This window comes from Hyposmocoma kahamanoa, unplaced genomic scaffold, assembly GCF_003589595.1.
Source record: "Hyposmocoma kahamanoa isolate Upper Pololo Valley unplaced genomic scaffold, ASM358959v1 92, whole genome shotgun sequence".
Lineage (NCBI taxonomy): Eukaryota > Metazoa > Arthropoda > Insecta > Lepidoptera > Cosmopterigidae > Hyposmocoma > Hyposmocoma kahamanoa.
Window position 1 is genome coordinate 24,013,169 of NW_020654748.1, and position 10,870 is coordinate 24,024,038.

Below are 10,870 nucleotides of genomic sequence, written 5' to 3' on the forward strand. Positions count from 1 at the left end.
TTAAAATTTGATGTTAACTTCGTTGTTTTTTTTTGTGTTAAGTTTTGCTTTGTCTTTTTTCATTCTTTGCGGCAGCGTTGCAATGTTTTTTTATTCTATTCTAAGGTCTGGTGCTATAGATGGTTGAAACTAGCGCAAAATCGTGATAAAAGGCACAAACTAGACCTATAATGCGAATGGTTATTTAAGTTTGACTTATTGTAGTTAGAATTATTCACTTGACTTTTTTTTGTATGGTTTCAACAAATCGTAAGGTATGGATCGGAATTAATAATAAATATTGGTGTCTCTACTTTAGTCTACAACTGTAGTAATGCTCTATTATGAGTCAACCTATATAATAAACGTTTATCGGAGAGGACGCCTGTACGTTTGAACTTCTTACCTTACTACCGAATATAGATCTCAAATGTGTCAGATAGTACATACAATAAAACTTGAAAAATTTCTTTTTGGTAAATTTATTATGTTTTGTAAGTTTAGAATGCTACGACGTTTTACTACCATTTTATTCAATTAATTTTCGACTCCAGTACTTTAATCTGTCAATTATAATTTCATAAACCGTATTATAAAGACGCTCTTTTTAGCTCTATTGTCTATGATACTGGCCACTGAGCTGATAAACTTCATTAAAGTTGTGTGCATAGAATTGTAATTAATATTAAAGTATTATAATGAGTTGCATATGAGAGTATAGACCAATAACAAGATCAAAAATAACGTCGTATTTATACTAATTAAAATATCAATCAGGACGCTACTCAAACGCTATACTGGCTCCTGATTGGTTAAATTGGCCTAAAAGTCTAGCAGCCGGGTCATGTCTTTACAAAATAATCTCAGTACAGAGTACTAAAAAAACCGACCTCAAAAGTACGTGGAATTACGTATATTTGCTAAGTTTCATTGAAATATCCCCTAGTTCGCCACTATACAGGACTTGATACTGGAGATAATAAAAATAGGTTCGCATTACGACTATACTCAAAGTATATAGAGGGAAATACGCCTTGAATTGGAGAAATAGCAAAATCAACTAAATAATTGCTAAAAGTAATTACTCCTAAATTAAAGTTAGGCGCTATTTATAAAAATGAATCTTCATGCGTGAACAGCCATCCTTAGAGGTGGATCCTTCAAAATGAAATGAGACCACTATGGAAGTACCCCCTTTCCAACAAAAAAAGAATCATGAAAATCGGTTCACAAATACCGGAGTTATCGTTAACATACATACAAAAAAGAAAAAAAAAAGAACATACAGTCGAATTGAGAACCTCATCCTTTTTTGAAGTCGGTTAAAAATTATTGGTTAAAATACATACTTACTTGGCCACTTACGGGTACTTGACCAGTTATATTCTGTCTCTTTGGTTATTCGTGTTGTAGCATTTGTTTCGCTTTCGTCTAAATACATGAAAATATAAAAAATATATGATGGAACCTAAGTCGCAAAAATCGCATTTGTTTTCATTGATTGTTAACAATATACATTATGTACATTAAATATTGGTTCTCTTTCATATTTAATTTATTCGTAGAAAAAGTACCGTATGCAATCATTACATAATTAGTTCTTAAAATCTCATACATGTTACTTAGACCACTCGGTGTTCGATTTTAAGAACCCTTATTATGCACGCTACGGCAAAAAAGTCGTTAAAAACGAAAAACAGAGATCTGCAACAAGCACGTACAAAATTCATAAGCTGTGGTTGGGTCGTTCCATAGCTCAATTGGGAGAGCGTTTGGCACGGACTGCTTCAAGGCGCTGGTTCAAATTCATCCTATGTACAATATTAATAACAACTTGATATAATATTTGTACTGACAATGTTCGAAAAAAGTATAAAATTTTGTATAATTATTTCCGTGTACATGCGTAAGTCTGGAAGTGTGTACGAATGTTTAAAAAAAAAACACAAAAAGCGACTCATAAAGATGCTAAAACCATTCTTGACTCAACCACCTAGGGATGAACTAACAGGCTCGATATTAAACTATAAGTATTACTATTATATAATATAATTATAGATGTACTTTTTGAAAGTGTCTCTTTAGAACAGTTTTAGCAGCATTAAGTGTTACCTAAAATTTTCCTCTGATTTCTTTTAGATCTTCTAAATTAAACAAATATTTAAAACAAACAGTGGATGTCATTTCAATTTTAAGAATCCAGATACTTAACTACAAATAATGTGACATTGACGAGTGATATGTAATTTAAAAACTGTAATACCACGTTGTTACCCTTATTTCATATCACCTCTTGATGGCTTCATTATTTTTTTACAATTGGGGACAGTTGGCGAGAACGAACCCTCCCACATTTTACGGTTATAATAGAGACATTCAAATTGTAGGTTTTATGGTTGTTAGGTTATATTTAGCTTCAATTGTCGTTCTAGTGCTGCAAAGTACTAAAATTTTATCGATATTTCATGTTTCACAGGGTTTTATAGTTCCTTATGCAATAAAAAGGTAAACTAAATATCGAAATGTAAAACGTTAAGCTGGAATCATAATTTGAATTACCTTACGCGTATACGGTTAATACCTAAGTCATTAAATAACGAAATAACAATTAAATTAAAGGGTTTATTGCAAATGAAACTATTTGGTCACGGCTGACTCATTTAGTCGTGACTACGCGACCTGTAAAGAGCGCGAAAAGGCAGGTTAGAAAAATAAATATAGGTACGCGATATACTTATTTGAGATCGGAAAAAATGTACTTACATTTCTTATCCACTTAATAAAAGGGCTTATAGCAAAAGGTACATAAACGTTACGATGGCAACTCATTGAGAGAGGGTCTTCTTCTTATTTAAGTAGTACTCAGGGGTAAACACAAAACTGCACAATGCGATTTCGTGCGGCAAAGCGTCTCACTGCCACGGTTCGGGTGATCATTCCTTCGACCGTCGTCAACGGCACTAAACGTATTTTTTAAACTCGGCAGCGACTGGGATTCCTAAAGTCTCCTAGAGTCTTTTGTTTCGACCTTTAAGACGCTCTGGTCAGTAGACCAATCGTCAATCATCTTTGTTTAGCGCCCTAACTTTGATTTCGTGATATGATACGACATTAACTTTGTCTCTTTTAGAATTTCGCATGTTTCAGTTATAAGATGATTGAAATATGCTTTGGTGTCAGCTGCTTGTCCATAGCAGTTGCTGTGCCACTCAGAGCTCTAAATCACAAAGATCTTAGAGGCTCTACCACTGCGCTTGTCACCCTGAGACATAAGGTGACAAGTCCTATGTGCCTATAATTTCACCAGTACCCCATATCTCATCAACTGAAAGACCATTGGTTCAAATATATGTGGCGGAATTATACCTATGAGTTAAATTTCAAAGTCACGTACATTTATGGATGTTTAGTAACAGCACCTATTTCTAATGAAGGGAAACGGCGTAATGAAACCCGCATGTCGAAGAAGGGTCACAACCCTTGAAAAATGAGAATAAAGAATAAAGAATCTGTCAACGCCACAACCCTTAACCCACAACTTTTAGTAGCAGTAGCGCTCCTCGTGAAAGAACTCGTCCAGGGAAGTATTGCCACCTTGCCTATTTCTGCCGCCAAGTAGTAATCCGAGCATTACAGAGTTTTTTTAAGGGTGCTGGTGAAATTACAGGCACTTAAGACTTGTCAACTTATGTCTCAGGTTGACGGACACTGTGGCAGTGCCCCTCATATCTTTGCTATTTAAAGCTCTGCGCGGCACTACAACTGCTATGGACAGGCTTGTCGCTATTTTTCAAAAATATATTTTGACTAGCGAGGCCGAGGCCTAAACCCTCTTCTAAGAGGAGACCCGTGCCAAGCAGTGGGATATAATGGATTGATGATGATGAAGAAAATAATCCAGAGTGAGTTTGCATAGTGGTACCACTAATTCGTTAAGAGGTTTCTAATAGAAATCAAAGTATGCACTGGTAATTGAACGTGTAATAAATTGGTTAAGGTACAATTCAGGTACTTTTAAGGCTATGTGTGTACTTGGGGAGTGAAGGCTAAATGTAAATATTATATTTAGATCCGAACTAGTAAGCAATCTGAATATCTTGACTTTATATAAAATACTGCTTGTATAACTTGTACAAAAATCACAGAAACAAATAATATAAATCAGACAAAGACCGTAAGTAAGCTATCTGTTAATAATACATGAGATTGGTTGAAATGTAGATAGACACCTAATTATAGAAGCTATGCGACATTTGACTGGGACTATTGCTTTGGTGAGGGTTCATGAGGGTATATAAAGAACGAAAAACTAAATCTAAATTCATTCTTATCTTATTGTTGGTAGTACGATAGCCCATCGTAATGGTAACAAAATTTTTGGAAAGTTTGGAAGATCACAAACAACGTTTGCTTGGACCCAACATCTGGATTATGACGTCGACGGGATTGTTACTTCCAGAAAACAATTTCTTTAAAGTGGTTTATATTATTATACACGAATTAGTAACACTTTTCGTGATTACGCAATGCGTGGAGATTTATGTAGTAAGATCTGACTTAGATCAAGTTATTGAAAATGTTAAGATATCGTTAATGAGCATTATGGGCGTGATAAAATCAAACTCTTTCCTGTTTGAGCAGAATAGATGGAAACAAGTTCTGGAGTACGTTACTGAAGCTGACGAATACGAAAGAGTACACAAAGACAAAATTAGAGGCGAAATTATTGACAGGTACACGAAATATTGCCGACGAGTTACTTACTTCTCCTTCATTTTTGTCTTTGTTACTGTCGTAACAGTAATTTCTACGCCTCTACTGAATTTTTTATCATCACGAAACTTTCGAGAAGGTTTCCGCAATGGCTCTGAACCATTTCCCCACATCTGCAGCTCGTGGACGCCCTTTGACAAAAATCATTCTCCGGGGTCCTGGATAACAGTTATTTGGCACATTTGTATGTGTGCATATGGCGGTTCTCTTGTAGCAGCTTATGACACAAGTATAATCGTCATAATGAAATTCTTTGGAGGAAAATTGGACCTGTTGAGAGAACGAGCTAAGCTGGTGCTGGGTCCTCCAGGAAATAGAATCAGCGATGACGAGGTCAAAAGAATGCTGAGGTGTTTACACCATGAGCATATCTTGCTAATAAAGTAAGTGACATTTTTTAAGATTATTGTATAAATTTATTAGGATCTCTTTCATATTATCATAAGGTATTTTTATATTCGAGCATAAGATACTGAAATATGATTTAATATTTCACAATTATATACTTGAATACTTAAATAATAACAATTGCCACCGATATATTATATAAAACTAACCTGAAAAATACCAAATCATTACTCTATAACGACAACAGAAAATAAACAACTTTTCTAATTAAGAAAAGTTGTTTGTTGCTTAGTAATAGTTAAAAATGTCTACTAACGGTAAAACGGATTCATCAGTTTTTAAGTTATTGAAGAAAGTAAATTACCAGATAATTCGCTGGTTCGTTCCGTGGCTTAGTTGGCATAGCGTCTGCCACGGTAAGCTAGAACACGTCGGTTCGAATCCGGCCGGATCGAAGGGTTTTTTTCTGAGTGTTCGATCTTTGTATTAATAATTTTCACAAATATACCTATCGTCTTCGGATTTAAATCGAGTTAATTTGTTTTTTCAAACAAACCAACGTTTCGGGCCCTATACAGGTCACAGCTGACTTCCACGGGACCTGAAAAGAGCCCGAAACGTAGTTTGTTTAAAATAACAAATATACGCAAGTTCCAAAAAAATAGTTTTATTTCCTATGTGTAACAATTGCGAAAACATGACAACTCGATGAGAATACCTATCTTTTTTATCAACGTAATTGTCCAATATTTTACGCAGTATGCCTATACTGCATAATAATATATTAATTTTAATTTTTGTATTTAATCCTTCAAAAGAAAGTCAGTGACTGAAAATACAGTGTTATAGTTGGAGATTTGAGGTTATATTTACCACTTAACATCTCATGCCACGTCTTTCAAACCTCATAACAGTAGACAAGATTTATTTCATAGATCTGTGCCACTAACAGGAGCGGCAGTCTGCGACCCTTTAGTCCAACTTCCATGCTGTGGTCATCATTCGAGGCCATTACTTCCCCTTGCTAATAATACCTACCTTTCTATGTTAAGCCCACATACATCCAACTGCTGAGCACGGATTAAGACCTGTCAAACGAATGTACCTTTAGTTTAACAATACGTATATATATAACAATACGTATATATAATTTAGATAAACAATACGTATTTATACAGATAACTAATCTACATTTTTTTAATATAAAGTTTTTTTGATATAAAAATGTGAGTGCACATTTGACCTCCATCTCACCTGAAGGAAAGTGGCGATGAGGTCGACGGATAGAGCATGCCCACCTAAATAATGTCTATTCACTCTCGCCTAGAAAAGGTCCAAATTATAACGTTCAGGGAACAAGTCTGCAGGCAGGGAATTACACTCCATAGCCGTTCGCCATATAAATGTGGAGGCATAATGCTTCGTGCGAGTCTTTGGAATATCCACAACATAGAAGTGGAACCCAAGCCTACGTCCAGTCGTGTAATTCCATATCACACTGTAGAATACCGATAACCTGGCAACTTTTCGGCAGTATTAAAGGCTCTGTACCATCGCCTCTACTAATTCCGAGTCACCTATAAGCCTCTTGGCACGCTTGTCAATTGAATCCAAAGTGGCCAGTTACGTAGCAGAGCCATCCCAAAATTGGCAGCAGTACTCCATGCACGACCGGACTTGTGTTTGGTACAGCTGAAGCAATTGTCCCAGTGTAAAGTAACGCCTTACCCTGGAAAAGATGCCAAGGTTCCTTGGTGCATTTTTGGCCATTGATTCAATGTGTCTGCGGAAGTTCAAATTGGACGACAAGTTCATTCCAAGTAGCTGGAGACAGTCGGCTATCGGTATGGATAAATCACGAAAAATCGGAGTCAGCTGAAAGGGACTCCGTTTTGTGGACAATAGACGCGCCTGTGCTTTGGTAGTGTAAATTTAACAAGATTGGCATCGCCCCAATCGGAGACTGTCTTGAGTGTCAAATTCAAACGGCTAACCGTGGACTCTTGACTAGACTGGATTTCCTCTCCACTGACCGTAGCATTGGTCAAGTACCTATCTACAACTGTGCTGTCATCCGCATACGCAAAGGTACCTGGAATTAACATGTCATTCAGAAATGCAATGCCAAATTTATATATGCTTTTAGATTAAATAATTCACTATAGTATATTATAATTGTAGGTACTTTCAGTATCTATTGTCTTGTTAAACCGCTTTAACAAAACAATTTGTTTTTAATTTTAACATTGAGAATTACAAAACATTTTCTTGTCTCGTGTTGTGTTGTGGTTGGGTACCCTGATGTTCTCTGGACCTCCCGCAATATATTGTAACTTTAAAAAAATTCAATTTAACATTAAAAGTTTCATAAATACGATAAACACAAAATCTACAACCAATTGCTGAATAACGTAGCCCGAGTCTGAAAACTTTCTCATGATTCCAGTAGAAAAAAAACAAAAAATAAAAATATTGTGAACTGTTTTCAAGAATTACGCAACTTTCATGATATAAAAAAATTGTAGTTCGCTTTTTACTTGCATTTTTATTTTATTTATTTATTTTATCTTAAAAGGTACATACGGCGTAAACTACGACGTAATAGAAATTAAAATAACAATGGTAAGCAAACAGTTCCCCGTTGATAGAGGTTAAGTTAACATAAAAAACGCATTGAGAACACAGTCCGTTAAGATAAATAAAAAAAACACAAAAGTTAAGATAAAACACAGAATTTCACATTGCGACACTTAAAACAGTTCATAAGTAGGTCATACACCACTAACCTATATAACAACCATCAGAAGTTTATTTCAGAATCTCGTTTCTCGCATGTATAAAAAATACTATGTCTATATTTTATTAAAAATATTACCTATGCATTTTTATCGAGCATAGGCCAAAGCGGGACTAAGAATTTTATCGACAGTTTCCAAATTCCACGGCGCCGCCCTTACAAATTCGTTCCCAGGCGCGGATACATCAAAAACAATAATTAGGCTAACTACACCACATATTTTACTTATCATAATTTTGGTTTTTGTTGCAGGCAGTCAAGATTATTTAATTCTCTGTTATCGCCGGTAATGTTTTTGTATGTGGCTATGTGCTCACTGAATCTTTGTGCCGTCGCGTTTCAACTTACTGTAAGTTTGTTCATATAGTGACTAACGGATAAAGCATCTACCTAGGTTCAACTTCGAAAGAAATAAATCCCATGTGCCTGTAATATCGCCTGGTCTCAACCTAGGAAATTCCCTGTACTATGAGTAGCAGAGCAACGGAATTCGCTCTGGGGAACTTCGCAGAACACCTAGATCAGAAGGAGTTTCTGGTCCTAACTGGTCCTACAGGGAATCCGGATCCAGTGCCCACAGTACAAACCGTTTAAATAAATAAATAATAATTATTGTGTTGTTTGCAGTCAGCAACAAGTGCAACCCAAAAACTATTCTTGGCAGTGTTTTTTTTGTTCGTAATCGCGCAGATATTTATATATTGCTGGCAAAGTAACGATGTCCTGGTCAAAGTATGTAAAAATTATCTCAGAGATGTTCGCTTTCGTTGTTAATAATTTCGTATTTACTAGTTTATTGCAAATTTTCTTATGTCCACAGAGCAAACAACTAACACTCGGGCCTTACGAAAGTGAATGGTGGGCCGCTAACGCGAAACAAATGCAATATGCTTTAATGTTGGCAGGACAATTTCGAATCCAATGTGTTTTCACCGCCGGGCCGTTTGCTTCTCTCACCCTACCCACGTTTATCACGGTATAGAAGAATACTTAAAGTAAAAAATACACTAGTGTGTATTATTTTACTGCAGTGCAATGTAGTTTTTTTCTATTCACCTGTACTAAGGTATATTGGTAGAAGCAGAGCATTGTTTTTTAAAGTTTTGTTTTTATTTTTCAGATTGTGAAAGGAGCATATAGCTATTACACACTGTTGAGAAAATAAACAAAAAATCTAATGTGTTCTTTCGTTAGTATTGCAACAAGTAGTTTGTCACATTTATAACTGCCTCCGTGGTGGAACGGTTGCCATGCTGGTCTGCTACGCAGAGGTGCCGGGTTCGATTCCCGGGCCGTGAGGAATATTTTATATGGCCTATATTTATTTCTCACGTGATTTTGGGTGTAATTTGTTGTTGTCTATGTGTGCCCATGGCACCCGCTATACAGGGTTTGCCTAGTGCGGAGCTATGAGTGTGAGCGTTATTTATTTAAGTTCGACTTAGAACTTTAATTAGCACCTAGATTCCGTAAAATCCTAATATACGATATAGAAGTCTTATTCACATTAAATTATATTGATTAGAACTTTGGTATTTATATTTGTCTCTTTCTGAAACCACGGACCCCTTATCACCTCACTTACTTTCCCCTATTCCTGAAAGAGTTCCAACTGATATTTACTACATTATTAATATCTAAGTCGGAGTAAGGACTATTTGTTCAGGTTCAGGGATGTTCGGATGACTCTGGGGGTCACAATAACTGTCAAATAAGTGATACTCTCCGTTAATTAAAAGACTATGTCAAGTGTGAAGCTTCATTCGCACCATGCGTTTTCTAATTAGGTCGAGTATTACTCATTTGACAGTAATTGTTTCGGGCAGATGGCGGACGGAGAACGGCAGAAGAGCCTATAGATATAGAAAAAAAAGGTAGACCGCCTGGATTGTTTGTGCAGTGCAATTCAAACGATGGCCCTCCTCATATTATGCTCTGGTTGCTCTAACACCTGCACGATTGAGATTTTATGGCGGCTACCACAATAACATAATACAACAATAATACAAAAATAAGCCACAATAGCTTAGTGTATGCTATTGATACGATAAGAAAAAGAATATCTAAAATACTTAAATTTCCCTTTATAAGTCCCAGGTTCGATTCCCGGGCCGGGAGAAATAGTTGTATGGCCTACAATTATTTCTCTCGTGAGTTTGGGTGTAATATGTGGTTGTCTATGTGTGTGTCCATGGCACCCGCGACACAGGGTTTCCCTAGTGCGGGGCTATGTTGAGTGTGTGCGTTATTTATTTTATTTATTTTTAGATTACTCGTTTTTCGCGTACGATTTCCAGACCCTTGCGCATTTTATAGCACTAATAGATTCTATAAACTTTGCTGTTCGCTTTTCCTTGTAGTAATTACTCATTATTCCATAATTTCCATTCTTCAGATCTAGTTTTTTTATAACAAGTAACGGGACGAACACATCTTGCACCTTACCATCGAAAGCGACACGGCTGGCCATAGCGTTGCAGTGCTACTCAGGGCTTGCGAGGCACTACCACTGCGCCCGTCAACCTGAGACATAAGTTGACCCAAGGGAGGGCTTGTAATTTCATCAGCGCCTTTACCATTCAAAACAGGAATGCAATAATGCTCACATTAATACTTGGTGATAGAAATAGATAAGGTGACAATAATCCCAGGATGAACTCTTTCACGAGAAGCTCTGCTGTTACTCAGGCTGTCAGGTCCTTGACATCTAATTCTTGAGAGCAGACGCCTCCAACTCCGTGCCTTCACCTTCTTCTACTTTCATGAAGACACTACATTACTCATTCTACTCTATTGCACACTAATAATTTCAGATTATTTTCTTATATAATGTATTATTTTCTTTGTAACTCTCCACTCCGTTCCTCCCACAAAACTTTATTGTTATAAATAAGAGGAAGAGACGCGAAAAGACAAATACATACAGCTGTATTTCGAACCAGTTTTATTCCTCCTTCTCATCGTCATCATCAT

The 10,870-nt window shown here is 36.3% G+C and overlaps 1 protein-coding gene across 1 annotated transcript; it reads left to right on the plus strand.

Annotated features, from left to right (window-relative positions):
• Positions 1 to 4,341: 4,341 nt before the first annotated feature.
• On the plus strand, positions 4,342 to 9,062 carry LOC113236867 (odorant receptor 13a-like). The gene is made up of 5 exons (XM_026473081.1): positions 4,342 to 5,135; positions 8,150 to 8,246; positions 8,525 to 8,629; positions 8,718 to 8,873; positions 9,018 to 9,062. Exons 1-5 carry the CDS (start codon positions 4,342 to 4,344, stop codon positions 9,060 to 9,062), a joined length of 1,197 nt encoding a protein of 398 aa, XP_026328866.1.
• Positions 9,063 to 10,870: the final 1,808 nt, after the last annotated feature.

Coding starts and splice junctions, on each gene's coding strand:
- LOC113236867 (XM_026473081.1), top strand. CDS start 4,342: ATGGTAACAAAATTTTTGGAAAGTTTGGAAGATCACAAACAACGTTTG. Junction 5,136..8,149: donor GAGCATATCTTGCTAATAAA/GTAAGTGACATT, acceptor TTTTTGTTGCAG/GCAGTCAAGATTATTTAATT. Junction 8,630..8,717: donor GTAACGATGTCCTGGTCAAA/GTATGTAAAAAT, acceptor TTATGTCCACAG/AGCAAACAACTAACACTCGG.